The 22642-nt window shown below is 36.1% G+C and overlaps 1 protein-coding gene across 1 annotated transcript in view; it reads right to left on the bottom strand.

Moving 5' to 3' along the window:
• Il1rapl2 (interleukin 1 receptor accessory protein like 2) overlaps window positions 1-22642 on the bottom strand; it is a 1242609-nt gene that overhangs the window by 322467 nt on the left and 897500 nt on the right. Inside the window, exon 6 of the mRNA XM_036175525.1 lies at window positions 8067-8141. Within this exon, the coding sequence (XP_036031418.1) occupies window positions 8067-8141 (75 nt within the window). The remainder of the gene's footprint in view (window positions 1-8066; window positions 8142-22642) is intronic.

Below are 22642 nucleotides of genomic sequence, written 5' to 3'. Positions count from 1 at the left end.
GCTTACACCTAGGTGGGAAATCCAAGAAGATATGCAGAGAGAAGAAGTGCAGAATCAGAAGAAACATCAGTTGCTGCCAAAGGAACAATAAGATATCAGCAGATCCATAATGCTATGGCCACATGGCAGCATACAGATTAATAGGAAGGGGTTAATTTAAGATGAAAGAGCTAGCTAGTCAGAAGCTGAAGCCATAGGCCATACAGTTTGTAATTAGTATAAGCCTCTGAGAGATTATTTTATAAGTGTCTGGAGGACTGCAGGGCCAGGCAGGACTGAGAAACATTCCAGCTACAATATGCAAAATTTAAATGTACATTAGTCTTACTCCCAGGTTAGTACTATATTTATAAACTACATGAAAGCATATTTGGTGACAATTATCACCCAAGTGTGTATTGGTGTAGTTTTGATTTATGCTTTGTTAATTGTTAATTTTATTACGCATCTTTTAATGTATTTATTAACTGTTTGCATATTTTTTGGATAAATGTCTGTAGCTCATTGTTTATGTGATAAAAATGGGCTGTGAGTAATTATAAACTTTTCCAAGCTAGAAAACAATTTGTAAGAATAATGTCAAATTGGCAATTTATAATTTACCCATAGTGCCTATTAATGTGAAGCATGTTGTTTATTCAGTTCCATCATACTGGAAGCACAAATTTGTTTTCTCTCTCTTCTTTTTTAAAATAGATTTTTGACAGAAAGGGAAGTAACCATCCTTGTAGAAATTATGTGAGTAACAACTATGATTTGTTTTAGTAAGAAAACAAAAATCATTGATTGAATGGCATTTTGGATTTTCCACCTTTGAAAACAAAACTCAAATCCCTATCCAAGTGGTAAACTAATCTGGAAGCTGTAGACATAACCAAAACTGGCTATGAAGTACAAGGCAATATAGCAGAGGTATCTGTAAGAGTGTATAGTCAAATGACCAGAAAGCTCTATAACCTATTGTCAAAAATCATTTATATAGGAAGAATAAGCAAATGCCAAAAATGAGTTAAAAACCAAGAACTTTCTACTATTGTTTTTGTTTTAGCTTTTTGTTTTGTTTTGTTTTGTTTTTGGATTTTTTGAGACAAGTTTTCCCTGTGTAGTTTTGGTGCCTGTCCTGGATCTCGCTCTGTAGACCAGAACTCACAGAGATCTGCCTGGCTCTGCCTCCAGGGTGCTGGGATTAAAGGTGTGTGCCACAACTGCCCAGCTATTGGAATTTTTAAAAAAATGTATGTGTGACCAATGAGGACAGACATTATCGCCCCAAAGTCTATTCTGTCTATATAGACAGCAATAGCATCGATTCTGCAGTATATTTTAGTAGTTCGGTCTTCTAATCCATGACATTCAGTGGTTAATGGATGCTTTTCAATGTCTGAGAATGTAAAAAAAATAATAGAGCGACAATTTTTACTATGTGTAATTCTATACCATAAACTAGGGAAAAATACATAGATGCTCCCTGAAAACTTGAATAGTGTATACAATTTTATATAAATACAAATGACTTTATATGGATTTATCTTATAATTTAGTTACATGCCTAGAAATCTTAAGGAAGTGTCTAGCACATTCACATATGAACTAACCTTACGTCTCCTTGCAGTTGAGGTAGAAGTGTATCTTTGCATCATTTCAATAATTCCCCTAAGTACCCTTTATACTTTATAAATATAGGCATGAAGTAAGCACTGGAAATTTTTTTTGCTCCCTTATAAATAGATTTTTTTCAAGACATGACTCAGGCATGTCAGGAGTGGTTGGTTTACTGATATCTTGTGCTACTAATATATTTTTAGGCCCAGTTCAGACTTCTTAGAGTTCAGAGCCACCTTATTTTAGATAGTGAGAATCTATTTCAAAACCATAGGGGTGAGGATAGTGCTCACTAGTTAAAAAAAAAATTGTCAAACATGTGCAAGGCTCATCCTTCATCATCAGCATTGAAGCAATCATTATCATCATCACCATCATGATCATCATAATGCATATTTTTATTCTCATCATAACATACATCATGCAAATACCAAATGCTAACATAGTTTAATGAAATAATCATGTGTTTCTTTTCATATCAATAATCCTATTTTCATGGTTTTCGAATAATTAGTTGATCTCCCTTGGTTTGCTTATTCTCTGCGAACTTTAAAAAGAGTTGAATAATTTTGATAAGCTAAATTGCCCCATGTGTAATAAATAGATTTTCCTCCTTTGGGATATTGTGTGTCTGTGTGTGTGTGTGTGTGTAGATGCACTTAGTGTGGGTGAACTCACTTATGCATGCATGTGTAGTAGCCAAAGGTCAAAGGTCAGCTTCAGGTATCTTTATCACTCTTCACCTTACTTTTTTTTTTTTTTTTTTTTTTGGTTTTTCGAGATAGGGTTTCTCTGTGTATAGCTTTGTGCTTTTCCTGTAACTCTCTTGGTAGCCCAAGCTGGCCTCGAACTCACAGAGATCCGCCTGGCTCTGCCTCTGGAGTGCTGGGATTAAAGGTGTGCGCCACCACCACCCGGCTTTCATCTTACTTTTTAAGACTGTCTTTCATTGAACCTAGATCTTGCAGGTTAGGCTAGAATGACTGGCCAATGAACTTCAGAATATATGACTGTATATGTCCCTAATTCCCCAAACCAACACTAGGGTTACTAGTATGTACTATCATACATGGTGTTTATGTGGATGCTAAGGGTCAGAATTAAAGTCATCAGAAATGTTTAGTAAACTCTTTACCCATTGAGTCACCTATCTATCGCTATCAGCCCATTTTTAATATTTGCCACATTGAAGTAAATAGTAGATAGGCTGTATTTTTAAAAGATTTTACCTTCAGTAACTTTTAATTATTTCTAATGAATCAGTTGAGTTGAGATTACAGATCTATGTAAGAGTATTGAGGGAACATCTTAATACGTGAGATTCTGCCATAATAACAGTCACTCTCCTATTTCCTATTTCAATTTTAGGTGTTCTCACATTACATTGGAATTTTGCTTATCTACCTGAATTCCCTACTGTGGAAGTTTTAATGTAATTGCCCCCCATAAGCTCATAGGAAGTGACACTATTAGGATGTGTGGCTTTGTTGGAGTAGGTATGGTTTTGTTGGAGGATGTATGTCACTTATGGGGTGGGCTTTGAGGTCTCATATATGCCCAGCAATTCAATTCACTTCTTGTTGCCTTCTGATCAAAATGTAGCCACCACCATGTCTGCCTGCATGACGCCATGTTCCGTGCCATAATAATGGACTGAACCTCTGAAACTGTAAGTGACTTACTTCAATTAAATGTTTAACTTTGTAAGAGTTGCTGTAGTTATGGAATCTCTTTACAGAAATAGAAAACCTAAGACAGAACCTCTTAATACCAAAACCTCATTTCATCCAATTCTCTATCTCCATAACTTAAGACAATGTTTGACACTTAATAAGGATACAATAAATGTACTTAGATAATAAAACTGCCTCAAATATTAATTTTTGTTGAACAATTTTATAATTTGAAGATTAGTTTTTTTAAAGCTTTTGCTATGTACTCCTGTATTGCATTAAAGTTTTACATTCTCCTTTCTGCTTTTGTAGAATCTTTTCCAATGGTCTCTTAGGAGATCTAATAAAATTTTAAGTATAAACTGATATGCTAGGGAAATTGATTTCTTTTTGTTGTTTTTTTGTTTCATGTTATTTTTGAGACAGTGTTTCTCCTGGAACCTGCTCTGTAGACCAGGCTGGCCTCAAACTCAAAGAAATCCACCTGTTTCTGCCTCCCAAGTACTGGGTTTAAAGGCATGTGCTACCATGCCTGGCTAGGGTAATTGATTTCTGGTGAAGATTAACACTCATAAACACAGAGACAGTTTGATCCAGTAGTACATAACATGGTTATAAAACACAAATTGAAACAGACTGTAAAAACAAAATGAATTTGGATGAGACTAGAAAACACAGAAAAACAATCATTCATACCAGATCAGATTCATATAAAGAACTATTAGGTGTTTGATTGAAACATCTGAAGTAATTTAATCTGATCCTAAGTTTTCACATATGTCTTAGGCCCTCAGTTCTTTTATTTTTAATCTTTAACATATAAACACAAAGCAAACTTGTCTTTGTCTACTTTGTACATAATCCTCTATGGATAGCATTTGGTGTTAGAAAGCTTCCAAGAAAAAATATCCCCATCCATGAGGGTGCATTTTTCAAATCCACCTTTAGCCAAAATTAGATAGGTGATCTCAACCTTTTGAATTATATTTGTTTATATCCTTTCAAATCTTCTAGAAGAGTCTACATTATATAAGGTATGCATTTGTGTTCTATAGTAAAAATAGTATGTAAGGAAGACTTTACCTACCATCCATACATTTCAAGTAGGGTATACACCCATATGATATTTTAATATTTTGTTATTAAAAACAGCAATATAAATTGTAATGCAATGTTAATAGTTCTTGAGAAAATATTAAATGCTTTCGTTTTCATTTGTTGAAAATATTATTTACATTGGTATAATAAAGGATTATTTCTTAAATATGATCCTGAACTTACCTTCAGAGAAAGAAAATAAACAGAAAAGAGCAAAGTATTGGATTTAAACATCCTTGGTGTATGCTCTTTTTTTCTTTATACTTTGTGCATTACCCTGGGCAGCTTCAGCTGCATAAACTTGTTATGCAGGAGCAGTAGTTTTCTGACTACTTTGTTAAGAATGTGTTTATCATCTCACAGTGTATCGTTATTCAGTTAAGATTAATCTTCTCTCAGCATTATAATGTGAACACAATTTAGCAACAACCAAACTGTCATCACTATGTCAGCAAAAATGTATGTAAATTTCTAGAACCTCATGGATGACTAATGGATTACACTATAACAGAAAGGAAGTTGGGATTTTTATTTTCCTCTAGAGACACAACAAAATATCTGTACTGATGCCAAATCTATATACTGAAAATATTTAATTTACTGAAGAAATGTTGTTTATTGGATTACCTTTAGGAATCACAGAACTGAAAATAGACTGTAACCCTCAAACTCCTTATAATTATTCTGGGCCACATGTTCTAAAGCCACCTGGAAATTCATGCTCAATATTTTCCATAAAATTTCCTTTTCACATAAGGAGAATGTGAGTGTTTTTCCAGGGTGAGGAAATGGATTGAAAATGCTCTAGACAACCTAATTTTTGTTTTTTAATAATAATATAACATTGCCTAACAAAGTATCATGATTTTAGTGGCCACTGTCAGTGATTTGAGTTTCTTGATGACTTTTGTGTCAGATGTCAATGTGTAGTTAGTCTCTGTCAACAAAACATACGCTAGAACAGCTGAGCTGGATGATTCATTTCCAAGATTGCTTCTTCATTTACACATCTGATACCTTGATATACATTGGGCTTTTCTCCCCACATGATTAATGTTGTACCCATGTGATCTGAGTGAATTTTATGTGGCATAGTAGTTTTATAGTCAATCAAAAGACTGAGAGAAAAGTTGTAAGTTTCTCTCAAGCTAGCCTCTAGAATCTCAAAACACTGTTTATGTCATACACTATTAGTTAAGCTTATCCTTGAGATCATCCAAGACTTGGGGGAGTAACAAATGCAACAATCATATGGTAGGAATAGCAGAAACACATATGTTTATCTTTATCACAGCATGCATTGCCTTGAATTTTAAGAGACTACATATATCAGACCCACATTTAATAAGATGCTTAGGTACTTGGATTGGGCTATTGTATTCTTTGGGAACTTATAAAATTTTTGTTCTAGTTTGAGATTGTCTGAAGCTCAATAAACACACTTGATCAATTTTAGATTCTGTTGGAAAATAATCCTCTAGAGATTTTTATTATTACTAAATTATTGATCTTTGATACTGAATTTTGAAATTCAACATATCCAATATATACCAAAGTATCCCACAAATACTATCACACTATATTAAATTTTTAAATTTCCTCGGACATAAACTGAGACATCCAATAAACCATCATCTTTCTCTATTTCTTTTTTCCTATAATGAGATTGTTTTCAAGTGTTTATTATTATGACTGCAGATATCCCATTAAGACTCAGGAGCTGACATTTACAGTGCTTATAATAATGTCTTTACATCTGAGGAATATGAGAAACTTACAAAATGATTTCTCATTTGAAGAAATGGTGCTAGATAAATAAAACCACTTCAAATTACCTAACACTGTACTTGTTTAGATGAAGATCTAGTGACCAATTTTGTTTTACTTTCACTAAATGATATGCTTACTTCAATATCTTATAGAATAGCCTTTTTGAGATGAAAATGGGTAGTTATCCATCTTTCTGTCAAAAAAGTTATTTTCAGAATAAAATGTTTGACTTTATATCTAATGGAAATCAGTTTATTGTAATAATTTTATAGGGTGGTAGTATCGGTGTGATGTGTTAGTATATGATGGAATATTTGTTCATGCAAAGCAAACATATTGTAGATGTTACAAACAACCTAAGTGATGCTATACTTCATAAAATTGCATAGGATATATCCCTTAAAAGGACCCATTTCCTTGCTTTGAACAGTAATTCTTAAACTTTTCTATTGGTGTACATAATAGCAGAAAAGAACAAAAGCTCTGCCCACAAAATTCATTCCAGTTTTATTTGGAATATTTCTGCAAATTTTGTTTTCTCTGCTTAGTACATAAGTTTTCTTATAAAAAATAATCTGTCCACTAGAATTCCCAATGAAAACTAATAATAAAAGATAATGAATATCTTTATACAACCCCTGGGAAAACACAGAACACCGCTGGCATATTTGTATCATAGTAGTGTAAGTGAAACTAATTGGGTAGAAAGGATGTCAGCAAATCTATATTTTTTCACAAATTTTTTCCTTTAACAAAATATAATGATTTCAAAAATAATACAGGTAAGTTAGAAGAACCATAATCTTCTGTTTCAACATTTACAAAATCAGCTACCACTTCCATAGTCCAATATCTTTATTATATCTTATCACTTGGTTTAAACACACTTAACTTGGGTACTCTCATTGTTAGGCAGCATTTAAAAGCCACATTTTAGTATAGTGAAGAATATCTTAGCAACATAATTTTCTCTCTCCTCTTTTCAGACTAGAATAAAATTCTACAAATCCAAGTTTGGTTGGAAAAGTCAAAATGAGAGTCAACAATTTCCCAAGCAAGTGAAATATTGGCTGTATAATTGGTAGGCACCACCATGGTCACACATTGCAAAAGATCATATATTTTCTAAAGTTTACTCAGAAATTTCATGTTTTTGTTTTTAATTGAAAAACTTCAGAACACTAAGATTAATCTAAAGATAGACAAAACCTAGGTAACATAGTATAGATTAAAGGGCACACTTTGGAAGAAAACCAAAGTAAGCCTGCCTGTGAGTTTTATTCCTATAGTTCTTGAAATCATATGGATTGGAGGAAGAGTACACATGCACACACATGCACATACACATAAGCTCAACATTTTATGTTCTTGTTTGATTCTGAGAAAAGATTGAAGTACTCACAAACCAACATGTTACTTTTCCTGACATCATGTGACTCATAAATATTCAGGATCCTGTCCTTTAAATGGATTTTAAATAACACTGGATTGTATTGTTGGAAATAATTACATCAAATCATTTTAAGGGCTGCACTGAGCACTATCTTTTATGAAGTGCTTAGTCTCCAGAAGTTAATGGTCTCCAAATAAAATTTTTTGGCTGGCAGGTGTATGAAAAGTTTACTGTACCAGTCACCAATGCAAGTCAACCATGAGTCTATCAATCACCAAGTTAAAAAGCTTTGTCGTATAGCACACTTAATACCCAGTGTAACAAATTAGTATTACCATTCCTTGATGCAATACAAACTCATTTTCTTAAACTGCTATTGTACTGAATGCCAGAGTTATAAATGAGCAGAACACAAATTGATTTGCATGTAATAACAGTGGCAATAAACCTTTCCTGCTTCATGCAATTTTCCCCATCTGTTAACAGAGAACAAGTTTAGGATCTATTATTATTCCCAGAAGGAGACTTACCCAGCTGGACATCTATAACACTTGGCTGATTTTCCATGGGGAACAATGGCTTGGGAGGCTTGTCTGTGAGCAAAGCTAGAAGAGAAAATGAAAGAAAGTAATGGAAAAATTGAGATAAATTATAGGGTAAAAATGATTCTATCATGTATGATATTTAATGTTTGTAGAATTGATGGTGTGTAAACATTTATTAGATAGTGTTTGTATTTGGGTTGTTACTCTAGCCATACAATATCCATTTTCCGGCAAATAAAAAGCATCATTGATTCACTTAAAATAAGATATCCCCATAGCTATATTTCCCAGTGCATTTCAAACAAATGGGGTATTTATTTTGGATGTATTTTCATAACCTTGTATGTGTCAAGAAATATATATTGAAAAAATAAAATAAGAGAAACATTAAAATTCACATATTTGTTTTGGGGCACTAAATAGTCTCAAAGAATTGCAGCAGAGATTCCCTGTAGCATAATCCTTGTAAGAGTCTAAGTAATCCTGATGTTTTGCCCTAATCGTCAGTAATGCAAGAAAGGACCAATAGCTTCTTTAGAGACTGATTTTTAAAAAGTTATCCCTTTTTGTTTATCAAGCCAGGTGTTTTGTGTTAACAGACAAGGAAGTAAAATATTCTTCTTTTCTCTCAATTTATAATCTAGGGGTATGAACACTAGACTAGCACAACAAAGTAAAAAGAGAACAACCCATAATATAATATAGTATAATATAATATAATATAATATAATATAATATAATATAATATAATATAGATATTATATAATATAATGAAAGGTTGTGGTTGTAGTACTTAAGTACTCCTCGATGGGCAGCCTGTTAAAGGATTGGTGGATACTGGTGTGAATGCCACCATTTATATGATGTGGAGAAAAGAGATCAATGCTGGCTGAAATGGTTGGGGGAGTTTTTAAGAAGGGACTTGATGTCCACATGAAACTTAAAAGATGAAATAAAAGAAACTTTAAAGCACAAACCATGGCATAATGATGAAAGTTACCAAGAATAATGTATGTACAAAAGAACAATCTGATTAGAAGGAATTGGAGGATGATGTGAAGAACCAATTGCTCATAGAAGGAGCAAATATGAATTGGAAATGATTATATATGGAAGGATTCAATTCTGAAGGATTTTTAGAAATATAATGACAGATTTGGACATGACATTGTAGGCTAGAATACCATTGGTGATTCTTGGAGTAAAACAATTACTCAAAGGTAAAGTGAATCTAATGGTGGTTAAATTGTCATGTGGGATGTGTTTGGGAAGAAGAAAGGTAGGTAAGAAAACACAGTACAAGAGGTGAGACAGGACAAAGTAATGAGTCATGCAAGGAGTCCAGAAAAATGAAAAAAGAAAGAGAAGAAATAAATCTGAGAGATGATCAGAAGAAAACAGAGGACTTGGCAATGTCCTACATACTGCTGTCATACATACAGCCTTATTTTACCCCATTATTCATATCCTGAATTAATTTAAATGACTGCATTAATATCTTGATTAAACTATATAACTGGATCTTACCTTGTTAAAATGTTTTATACATCTATTTAATACACAGGAGGCTTAGCACTGGACTAGGTTACACAAGATAACCATTAAACCCATCATTAATTGACTTTTTAGGAAATCCTTTCTGATATTAAAATGTCTATCCTATATTTCCAAGTATATTTAGAAGAAAAAGTGAAAAGTGTTGATTATAGGATATGTACAGCAATAGAAATACAAAATCTTGACAAGATTCTCAAAAACAATTCTTAATAACAAGAAATATACCAGAAACATATATAAGAAAGATATTGTATAACAGTCTCTACCTTCCTTAATTGCCTGAGATAGAAAAATTTCAGTGAATGAATTGTTTGCATTTTTCAACAAATCCTCATTGGTAGCCCACAAAATATATATTGTTCTTATTTATTTATTTATTTATTTTTAATTTTCACTGGCTTTCATTCTCAGTTACCTTTTTTTAAACTTCCTTTTTATTATTATGTGTTTTAAATTTTATACATCAGCCATGGGTTCCCCTGTCCTCCCCCCTCCCGCCCTTATCCCCAACTTCCCCCCAGTCCCTCCCCTCCATTCCCATGTCCTATAGGATCAAGGCACCCCTGGGGATTCATTTAAACCTGGTGGATTCAGTACAGGCAGGTCATGTCACCTCCTTCCAGGCTGAGCAAAGTGTCCCTGTGTAAGCCCAAGGTTTCAAACAGCCAGCTCATGCACTAAGGACATGTCCTGGTCCAACAGACTGGGTGCCTCTCAAACAGATCAAACTATTTGATTGTCTCACTTATCCAGAGGGCCTGATCCAGCTAGGGGCTCCACAGCCTTTGGATCATAATTCATGTGCTTCCATTCGTTTGGCTATTAGTCCCTGTGCTTTTTACAATCTTGGATTCAACAATTCATGCTCTTGCAGACCCTCCTCTTTCTTGACAGTTTGACACCTGGAGCTCCACCTGGGGCCTAGCTGAGGATCTCTGCATCCACTTCCATCAGTTATTGGATGAGAGTTCCAAGACGACTGTTAGGGTGTTTGGCCATCTGATCACCAGACTAGGTCAGATCAGGCTTTCTCTCGACTATGGCCAGCAGTCTACAGAGGATATATCATTGTGGATTTCTGGGGACCTCTCGAGCACTCTGCCTATTCCTGTTCTCATGTGGTCTTCATTTACCATGGTCTGTTATTCCTCATTCTCCCTTCCTGTTCTTCATCCAGCTGGGATCTCTTGCTCCCCTAAGCTTTCTTTCCCTCAAATCTTGCCCTTCATTACTCCCACCATCGTCCAGGTTGTTCATGTAGATCTCATCCATTTCTCTGTCACTGGGTGATCCTTGGGTCTTTCCTAGGGTCCTGTTTTCTAGGAAGCCTCCCTGGAGTTGTGTAGCAGTCTCGTCATCTTTGTTTTACATCTAGTATCCTCCCATGAGTGAGTACTTACCGTGTTTGTACTTCTGAGTCTGGGTTACCTCATTCACGATGATTTTTTCTAGATCCATCAATTTGCCTGCAAACCTCATGATGTCATTGTTTTTCTCTGCTGAGTAGTACTCCATTGTGTATATGTACCATATTTTCTTTATCCATTCTTCAGTTGAAGGGCATCTAGGTTGTTTCCAGGTTTTGGCTATTACAAACAAAGCTGATACGAACATAGCTGAGCAAATGCCCTTGTGGTATGATTGAGCATTCCTTGGGTAGATGCCCAAGAGTGCTATACCTGGGTCGTGGGGGAGATGGATTCCCAATTTTCTAGGGAAGTGCCATATTGATTTCCAAAGTGGCTGTACAAGCTTGCATTCCCACCAGCAGTGGAGGAGAGTTCCTCATGCTCCACATCCTCTCCAGCATAAGCTGTCTTCTATGTTTTTGATCTTAGCCACTCTGAGAGGTGTAAGGTGGTATCTCTGAGTCGTTTTGATTTGCATTTCCCAGATAATTAGGGATGTTGAGCAATTCCTTAAATGTCTTTCAGCCATTTGAACTTCCTCTGTGGAGAATTCTCTGTTTAGTTCTATAGCCCATTTCTTAATTGGACTGTTGGGCATTTTGATGTCTAATTTCTTGAGTTCTTTATATATTCTGGATATCAGCCCTCTGTCAGATGTGGGGTTGGTGAAGACCTTGTCCCATTCTGTAGGCTGTCGCTTTGTCTTGTTGACTGTGTCCTTTGCTCTACAAAAGCTTCTCAGTTTCAACAGGTCCCAATGATTGATTGTTTCTCTCAGTGTCTGTGCTACTGGTGCTATATATAGAAAGAGATCTCTGGTGCCAATGTGTTCAAGAGTCTTTCCTACTTTTTCTACTATGAGGTTCAGAGTAGCTGGATTTATGTTGAGGTCTTTGATCCACTTTGATTTAAGTTTTGTGCATGGTGACAGATATGGATCTATTTGCAGCCTTCTACACTTTGACATCCAGTTATGCCAGCACCATTTTTGGAGGATGCTTTCTTTTTCCATTGTACATTTTTGGCTTCTTAGTCAAAAATTATATGTTCATAGGTGTGTGGGTTAATGTCAGGGACTTCAATTAGAGTCCATTGGTCCACATGTCTGTTTTTATGCCAGTACCAAGCTGTTTTTATTACAGTAGCTCTATAGTAGTGCTTGAGGTCGAGTAATGTGATGCCTCCAGAGGTTTTTGTTTTTGTTTTTTTTTTGTTTTTTTTTTGTTTGTTTGTTTGTTTTGTACAGGATTCTTTTGGCTATCCTGGGTTTTTTGTTTTTCCATATGAAGCTGAGTATTATTCTTTCCAGATCTGTGAAGAATTGTGTTGGTAATTTGATGGGGATTGCATTGAATCTGTAGATTGCTCTTGGTACAATCGCCATTTTTACTATGTTAATCATGCCTATAAATGAGCATTGGAGATCTTTCCATTTTCTGACATCTTCTTCAATTTCTTTTTTCAGGGACTTAAAGTTCTTGTCATATAGGTCCTTCACATGCTTAGTTAGAGTAACCCCAAGGTATTTTATATCATTTGTGGCTATTCTAAAGGGTGACGTATCTCTGATATCCTTCTCAGCCTGTTTGTTTACTGTATATAGGAGGGCTACTGGTTTTTTTGAGTTGATCTTGTATCCTGCAATGTTGCTGAAGATTTTTATTAGCTGTATCACTTCCTTGGTTGAAGTTTTGGGGTCACTCATGTATACTAACATGTCATCTGCAAATAGGGAGAGCTTGACTTCTTCCTTTCCAGTTTGTATCCCCTTAATCTCTTTATGTTGTCTTATAGCTTGACTAGAACTTCAAGTACTATATTGAATAAGTAGGGGGAGAGGGGTCAGCTTTATCTTGTTCCTGATTTTAGTGGTATTGCTTTGAGTTTCTCTCCATTTAATTTGATGTTGGCTGTTGGCTTGCTGTAGATTGCCTTTATTATGTTTAGGTATGTACCCTGTATTCCTGATCGCTCCAAGACCTTTATCATGAAGGGGTGTTGGATTTTGTCAAATGACTTTTCTGCATCTAGTGAGATGATCATGTGGTTTTTTTCTTTGAGTTTGTTTATATGGTGTATTACATTGACGGACTTTTGAATGTTGAACCACCCTTGCATCCCTGGGATGAAGCCTACTTGATCATGGTGGATAATTGTTTTGATGTGTTCTTGGAGTCTGTTTGCCAGAATTTTATTGAGTATTTTTGCATCAATATTCATGAGGGAGATCAGTCTGTAGTTCTCTTTCTTTGTTGCTTCTTTGTTTGGTTTAGGAATCAGGGTAATTGTAGGCTCATAGAAGGAGTTTGGTAATATACCTTCTGCTTCTATTGTGTGGAACAATTTAAAGAGTATTGGTATGAAGTCTTCTTTGAAGATCTGGTAGAATTCTGCAGTGAAACCATCAGGTCCAGGGCTTTTTTTGGTTGGGAGACTTTTAATGACTGATTCTATTTCCTTAGGGGTTATTGGACTATTTAAATGGTTTATCTGGTCTTGATTTAACATAGGAATGTGGTACCTATCCAGAAAATTATCTATTTCTTTTAGATTTTCCGCATTTGTGGAGTAGAGGTTTTTGAAGTATGACCTGATGATTCTCTGGATTTCCTCATTGTCTGTTGTTCTGTCCCCTTTTTCATTTCTGATTTTGTTAATTTGGATGCTCTCTCTGTCTCTCTCTCTTTTGGTTAGTTTGGATAAGGGCTTGTCTATCGTGTGGATCTTCTCAAAGAACCAACACTTTGTTTCATTCATCCTTTGTATTGTTCTCTTTATTTCTATTTTATTGATTTCAGCTCTCAATTTGATAATTTCCTGGTGTCTGTTCTGCCTGGGAGACTTTGCTTCTTCCTGTTCAAGGGCTTTCAGGTGTGCTGTCAAGTCACTAGCGTGAGATTTCTCCAGCTTCTTTATGTGGGCATTCAGTGCTATGAATTTCTCTCTTAGCACTGCTTTCGTAGTATCCCATAAGTTTGGGTATATGGTATATTCATTTTCTCTAGGAAGTCTTTAATTTCATTCTTTATTTCTTCCTTAACCCATTGGTGATTCAGTTGAGCATTATTCAGTTTCCATGAGATTGTAGGATTTCTGTAGTTTTTTCTGTTGTTGAAATCTAACTTTAAACCATGGTGGTCTGATAGAACACAGTGTGTTATTCCAATTGTTTCATATCTGTTGAGATTTGTTTTGTGGCCAAGTATGTGGTCAATTTTAGAGAAGGGTCCATGGGGTGCTGAGAAGAAGGTATATTCTTTTTTGTTTGGGTGAAATGTTCTGTGGATATCGATTAAGTCCATTTGAGCCATAACATCAGTTCATTCCATTATGTCTCTGTTAAGTTTCAATTTGGCCGATCTGTGCAGAGGTGAAAGTTGGGCGTTGAAGTCTCCCACTATTAATGTGTGGGGTTTTGTATATGATTTAAGCTTTAGTAATGTTTCTTTTACATATGTGGGTGCCCTTGTGTTTGGGGAAAAAATGTTCAGAATTGAAACTTCATCTTGGTGGATCTTTCCTGCGATGAGTATGTAATGTCCTTCACCATGTCTTTTGATTGATTTTAGTTTGAAGTCTATTTTGCTGGATATTAGGATGGCTACACCAGCTTGCTTCTTAAGACCATTTGATTGGAAAGTCTTTTCCCAGCCTTTTATTCTTAGGAGGTGTCTGTCTTTGAATTTTGGTGTGTTTCTTGTATGCAGCAGATAGATGGGTCCTGTTTTTGTATCCATTCTGTTAGCCTGTGTCTTTTTATAGGTGAATCCAGTCCATTGACATTAAGGGATATTAATGACCAGTGATTGTTCATTCCTGTTGTTATTTTTATTTTTTGGTGGTAGTGTGTGTGTACTTCTCTTCTTTGGGGTTTTCTGCTGTGGTGTTATCTATTGCCTGTGTTTTCATGGGTGTGTCTGCCTTCCTTAGGTTGGAATTTTCCTTCTAGTGCTTTCTGTGGGGCTGGGTTTGTGGATAAGTATTGTTTAAATCTGGTTTTGTCTTGGGAGGTTTGATTCACTCCATGTATGATGATTGAAAGTTTTGCTGGGTATATTAGTCTTGGCTGGCATCCATGGTCTCTTAGTGTCTGCATTATATCTGTCCAGGTCCTTCTGGCTTTCAAAGTCTCCATTGAGAAATCAGGTGTTATTCTGATGGGTTTCCCTTTATAAGTCACTTTTCCCTTTGCTGCCCTTAATATTCTTTTTTGTATGTTTAGTTTTTTAATTATTATGTGGCAAGGGGACTTTTTTGGGGGGTCTAGTCTCTTTGGTGTTGCATAGGCTTCTTATATCTTCATAGGCATTTCCTTCTTTAAGTTGGGAAAGTTTTCTTCTATGATCTTGTTAAATATATTTTCTGTGCCTTTTAGTTAGTATTCTTCTACTTCCTCTATCGCTATTATTCGTAGGTTTGGTCTTTTCATGATGTCCCAAATTTCTTGGACATTTTGGGTCATGACTTTGTTAGTTTTAGTGTTTTCTTTGACTGATGAATCTATTTCTTCTACCGTATCTTCAACACCAGAGATCCTCTCTTCCATCTCTTACATTCTGTTGGTTATACTTGCCTCTGAAGTTCCTGTTTGTTTACTCAGATTTTCTATTTCCAACATTCCTTCTGCTAGTGTCTTCTTCATTTTTTCTATTTCCCTCTTCAGGTCTTGGATTTTCTCCCTTGCTTTTTCATGATTTTCATTCAAGGATTTATTGTTTCCTTGTGCTTTAATTGTCCTTTCCTCTAGTTTTTTATAGCGTTCTTCCCATTTTTTGTTTGTCTGTTCCTCTACTTTATTTTTGAATTCTTCTATATAAGGCTCTAGCCTCTTCACGATGTTACTTATAAGGTTGTTTTCTTCTTCTTCTTCCATTCTGTGATGTTCAGGTCTAGCTGTTGGAGAAGGGCTAGGTTCTAGTGATGCTATATTGCTCTTTATTTTGTTGTATGTCCTTCTGCCTTGATGTCTGCCCATCTCCTCTTGGATTCGTTCTTGGTCTTATCAGTGTACTTTGTCCAGAAAGAGTTGACAGATTTAGGGAGCCTCTCTCTGGTCCAGATGTAAGCTCTGGCCACTTGGGAGTGCTGGTCCAGAAGAGAGTGCTGGCTGGGTAGGAGCTGGGGGGCTGGACTCTGAGTCTTGGGAAGTCCCTGCGGTCTCCTTATTTTGTCCAGATGGGTGCTCCTCATGTCCATATGGGAGTTCCTCTGGTCTCTTGTCCGGATGGGAGTTCCAGGGCAGGATGGAAGCTTGGGGCTGGTCTCTTAGTCTCAGGAAGTGGCTGGGGTCTCGGGCAAATGGGTGTTGGGGCAGGGTGTGGAGACTGCAGTCTCTGCCTGCAGTCTTGGAAAAGGGTAGCCTTCCTGCAGGGCCTGCTGATTGGCACGAAACTGGGGCCAAGTTGGTCAGGTCCTCCCGGGATGGCCTGTGTCCAGCAGTGGGACCCGGGTGCAGTTGCCTCTCTGACTATAACCCAGTCACTCACTTCTGGTCCAGAAAATATATATTGTTCTTAAAGAACTTAACAATATTGTTTAAACCAAGCTGATCTGTAACTAATTTACACAGACCTAAAAGTCTAATATTTAATTTTTATAATTTATTAATTTCAATTGATATTAATAATATGATTTTTAACTGTTATTTAGAATATAAGGAATAAGAGTTTAAATATCTGAATTCAAAACTGAATCATATCAGAAGCTCAGTTTGGCTGCCATAGTTGAGTACTCTCAGCAACAACAAAATATTTGAAACAACTTAATTTCCATTGACAAAAATCTGTTTAAGTAAAATTGAGATAATTCTATATAACTATAACATATATTATGATACAGTAGATTGAAAGAATGAGATACATTTGTAAATCTGATCTAAACATATCTCTAATATTAGTAAGAAGCAAGATTTTAAATACTGTAAATAGCATGCACTACTAAATATATAACTGTCAAATTTTAAAATGTATAAAATTTGGGTCGATATGGGCTACTCTGGCATAGATAAATGTATAATGTGTAACATTTGTTTCCACTAAGGTGAGGAATTGTTTAGCTGAGGAATAGTGGGAGATATGGTAAATGCAGAATGGTAGCCTTCACAGACATTCAAGTAACGTTACACAGATTGAGCAGGTATGTATTTAGGACTATACATATACACATATGTATACATTCACATATGTATGTAACACAGTTTAATGAGAAAAAACAATAAATTTTTGGTGCCCATGGGTCCAGCCTCCAGCAGTGCAGGGCTCAAAGGGAATCCATGGAGTCAGCATACTATGACTATTTATCTGAAGGAGTAAGGAAAAAGACACTCACACACTCTCTTGATGGTTTCCTTCAGACCTTTATTTTATTATTATTCTTTTGCATTCCCTTTATTCTTTATTTTCCTGGTGATTTCCTTCTCTTATTATTGATGTTTTCCTTCTAACTCTATCTTTATTCTTGATAATTTTCTTCTATCTTCTTCTAACTATCTTTATTCTTTCCCTTACAACTTATGTACCCTAGCAAAATCTTTCAGGCAAAATAAAAATTACAATGTGGTTACATTCTATTTTTCAAGAGACTAATTACAATGAATACAAGTAAAAAAAAACATGCTATCTGTATCCCTTAACATGATTAAACATTTTATGTATTACACCTGAGAAACAAATTATCCCAAGAACCCACATACATTCATTGTAGTGGATAGCCATCCCAGCATTGGCCTGGAAGTTCCAACCCCCATTGAGGCTTTGTTAATGGTCATGCCCACAAGGCAGAGCAGAGGAGGAAGCGGGAGACCAAGGATCAAGAAGAGGTCTCGCGCTTGGTTCCTGGACCCTGGCTGCTGGAGGTAGACAGAGCAGAGTTCTCCAGAGAACACCGCCGGACTATGCTATACCTTTGCCAGACCCTGCAACCTACCCCTTCATTTGTAAGATAGCCCACAAAATAAACCTCCCTTTTAACTACGTGGAGTGACCTTAATAATTTCACCAATATCACACAACCTTTAATCCCAGGGAGTGGGGGCAGAAAGAAAAAAGTATATAAGGTGTGAGGACCAGGAATCAGGGGAGGAAAAAGCATGTAGTGAATAAAGCATTTGGTTGGTTAAGTGTTCAGGCTTTGGAGCAACACAGTTCAGCTGAGATTCATGTGGAGGAGGACTCAGAAGCTTCCAGCCTGAGGAAACAGGATCACCTGAGGAACTAGCAAGGTGAGATTGCTGTGGCTTGTTCTGCTTCTCTGATCTTCCAGCATTCACCCCCATAACTGGCCTCGGGTTTTGTTTCATTAATAAGAACCTTTTATCATTCCTATTACTTCTGGCGCCCAATGTGGGGCACCAGATATTGGTGAAATTATTAAGGCTACTCCACGTAGTTAAAAGGGAGGTTTATTTTGTGGGCTATCTTACAAATGAAGGGGTAGGTTGCAGGGTCTGGCAAAGGTATAGCATAGTCCGGCGGTGTTCTCTGGAGAACTCTGCTCGGTCTACCTCCAGCGTCCAGGGTCCGGGAACCAAGCGCAAGACCTCTTCTCGATCCTTGGTCTTCCGCTTCCTCCTCTGCCCTACCTTGTGGGCGTGACCATTACTGAAACCTCAATGGGGGTTGGAACTTCCAGGCCAATGCTGGGATGGCTATCCACTACACATTCATACGCAAGCAACTTGTTATGGATTAACAGTGTAGGCAAGTAAAGTATGCTTTTACTGGCAAGCCATGTTTTGGAGCTACAAAGAAAGAACCAATCACTTTATTGCTTATTTTGAAAGGTAATCTTATAAGGAATCTTAAAGGAATGACAAACTAAAATTTTATATATGAATAAGAATCGCTACCTCTACTTTAAATCTCTAAGGTGCATACCATACCCACTCATCAATACTTTTTATATTAAGAGATTGAGGGCAGAAATGGATATAAGGAATTAATCATCACCTTTGGTCATCATCCAGTCCTAGCAGGAAAAGTATGTTAGGTAATGATAATTGGGCTGCTTTGTTCTTGTTCCTTAACTTTAGCAAGTTCTTAATTCAACTATGTGTCTTTCTAAAACTTTATCTTCTTGGGTTTTTCATCTCAAAGATATTTAACAAAAACATCATAGTCTAACTTTAAGCTATTTTCAAAGCTTTGTTTCAGCTAGGATGCATACTGAAACTTGTGAACATATCACCCAAAATTAAGACTGAAAGAATGTAAACTAGCTGTGCTACTGGGACTCATTTTTTTCTTAATCATTAACCTAAGCCACAGTCTATGTGGCTCCTCAACAGAAACTCATGTGTTCTAGCTGTGTGACACTTCCTTGTTTTCTTTCTAATCATCAAAAATCTATTTAAAATAACATTATTATTATCAATTAGACAGTACAGCTTAGGAAGAAATCGTCTTCATAATAATCCACAGATAAAAATGCCCAGTAAACTGGTGGGAAATTTCCATGAGATAAACATACTACAATACAGGCAGTGAGGGATCTCCCCATAGCCATTCATACCAGATACCAGAGAAAGATGGCAGTGGCAAACATGTGAAGGCACAGCAGAAGCAAAGGACATTCTAGAGTCTGTGGTCTCAGAGCCTTGCCTGTAGGTGATTGATCCATTAGGGATTCACCTCCTGTTGGGCTGGTATCTTGAACTTCAATTGCCACCTGCTGTTCCTCTAACATGGCCACTGGCAATGAATTATAAAGAGAGCAATAAGAGTCTGTAGGGCATTTTGGAAGGAGAAAAGGGAAGGGGGATGATGTAATTATAGTATAACCTCAAAAAATAAAAGAAATAGTATACTTGGAATAGTACCCATGACATAAAACATGGTTGAAATGAAGAAAAACCTAGACAAATTATATCTTCTTTATATAAAAAGTACTTTTATTTCCTTGTAGTATTATTGCTATTTTTACTTGTATATCCACATCATAGACACTGAGGTTCCTTAGAGAGTGTTCTGAATTTTATTTGCAGAACTATGTCAATAAATGAATTAAGCTATTGGTGGAATGCAAATGGCAGAAATGATAATCTTCTCTACTCGCAGGGAGATATGAATGTGGGGTCATTGCTGGCTTATAGACTTACCTCCCAACATGTACTTCAGATGTATTTACCTTAATTCCACACATAAATATCAATTACTAACATTATATTTACTTATATTAAGGCTGATTTTAAGTATCTTATAATTGTTCATAATATTCAAAATGTTTTAGATACATTAGCATATGTGATCTATATAGTGACCTGGACCTATAAAAGAAGCAGTTAATGCTTCAGTCAATTTAGACATAAAACTCAATGACGTTTCCAATGTTTCATTTAGTGTGACTTTATGACCAAAATCTCCCATTTGCAGGATGAGTAGGAGGACACATATGTTGTAGGCAGGAGACAGCTAAAATAGCTGAGAACAACAACAATAAGCCTCTTTGACTCCACACTTCTCAATAATGTGATCCCTAGGCCAATCAAGTGGTTTCATGACAGTCAACCAGCTGAACTATGATTGCTTTAGAACTTCTCACAATACACCTTTTACCCCAAAACCCAAGGGAGGGAGGAAATAAAATTGCATTTGGTGTCCAACAATTCCCTGAAGTACATTTAATTATGGAACCTCATTTAATTCTAGAACCATGCTTTGTCCTTGGAATTACCAGGCAGTTCTGAGTATGTCTGATGATGAACCAGCAACTGAGCCATTCATCAGGATCTTGATCACCAGCTCAGAAACAAACCTAACATCACCCCCATGTAATGATAGCAATAAAATTAGTTAAAATACATGCTACTGTGGGCAGGACAGCTCATTTGCTTCTCTCCCTCAACCCTCTCTTTTAAATTTCATCTCAAACTCACAATTACTGCTTAGGAAAATAAGACAAGAACTGTTGAAATCAAGCCTCCTAAACAACGGAGTTGGCATTTACAATTTTATCAGAAAACTCATCCTAGACAGTGAGGGGGACTAATTTGGGCACAACTACATGTTACTTTGTGATTGAAAGAATGGAAACAAGGGATTCAGTTTGATAAACATCTCAGTCTGTATTCCCTTCCCTACCCTCCCATCTGTAAATGCTTATCTGCTTGTGTTTAATTATCCTTAAATATAATTGCTCTATAGAGCATACCAACATACTGGGCTTAATGTGCTAGTAAAGCTACTAGAGTCTGATTCTTCCTTAAGTGAGATTTTATGTGTTCAACACTAACATTCTTGAGCAGTATGCTCACATTAACTCTTTTTTTTTTTTTTTGAGACAGGGTTTCTCTGTGTAGCTTTGTGCCTTTCCTGGATCTCACTCTGTTGACCAGGCTGGCCTCGAACTCACAAAGATCCACCTGCTTCTGCCTCCCGAGTGCTGGGATTAAAGGCATACACCACCACTGCCTGGCAAATTAACTCTTTTCTATTGAAAGTAGTAGTTTACATCATGTACCACCAGACCAGTCAGTGTAACTGAAATGATTTGACAATGCTATGAACTTAGTGGAATATATGAGTAGCGTTATTTATAGAAAGGGATGAATCAGTTGTTTGCATTGCCTACACATTACACACTATTATTACAATTTTATTGCCCTTTTCTACTTTTCATCTATTTAATTATATTTTCAAAACAATCAAGTGAAAGAGAGTAAAAAGCAGCCATTAATTTCTATGAATGATGCCATTTTGGAATAAGTATGTCAAGGTCAATCAACCACCCCCACAAAGCCTATTTAGTACCATAGCACTTGAAATCACATACCAAAATCATTTAATATTTAAAACAGCACTTAAAATTGCTTACCAAAGTTTCTATTTTTATTGCAACATTTAGCTGTTCACACCTAACAATATCTCCTACATTTACTGGAGGATGAAATCTAAATTTGTCACTGAGGACCATAAATCATGGCAACTACTGTATAGTCTTTAAAATGGTCTTGAATTTTTACTTCTCTTCTAACTTATCTACTGCATATATCAAAGTTTTTCCTCATTTTCGATATTAGTACACTACATTAATTTCTAAAACTGCATCATGACTGAAATCCTTCCCCCAATCTTATAGTTAACCAAAGTTATCCTTTATAATAGTTACCAAAGTGATCATGTGGTTGTTTGAATGGGAGTGGCACCCATAGACTTCTATACTTGAATGCTTGGTCAGTAGGGAATGACACTATTTGCTAGTAATTAGGATGTGTGGCCTTGTTGGAGTAGGTGTGTCCTTGTTGGAGGAAGTATGTCACTGGGGATGGGCTTTGAGGTTTCAAATGCCCAAGCCAGACCCAGTGGCTCCCCTCTTCCTGACGCCTGCAGATCTAGATGTAAAACTCACTGCTCCTTCTCTAGCACCATGTCAACTTGTATGCCATCATGCTTCCCAGCATGGACTGAACCTCTAAAATTGTAAGCAAGCCAAAATTAAATGCTTGCTTTATAAGAGTTGTCATATTCATGGTGTCTTTTCATAGCAATAGAGCACTGACTAAGATAGTTTATTTATCATCTTCTGTTATTATGTGTCATTTTAAGATGTTTTGTATTACATCTGGCAAATAATTTGCACATAAAGTCCCATAGATTTGAT

Source organism: Onychomys torridus, chromosome X (assembly GCF_903995425.1).
Source record: "Onychomys torridus chromosome X, mOncTor1.1, whole genome shotgun sequence".
Classification (NCBI taxonomy): Eukaryota; Metazoa; Chordata; class Mammalia; order Rodentia; family Cricetidae; genus Onychomys; species Onychomys torridus.
Note: the sequence above shows the minus strand (reverse complement) of the source record. Positions and strands in the feature narration are given on the sequence as shown.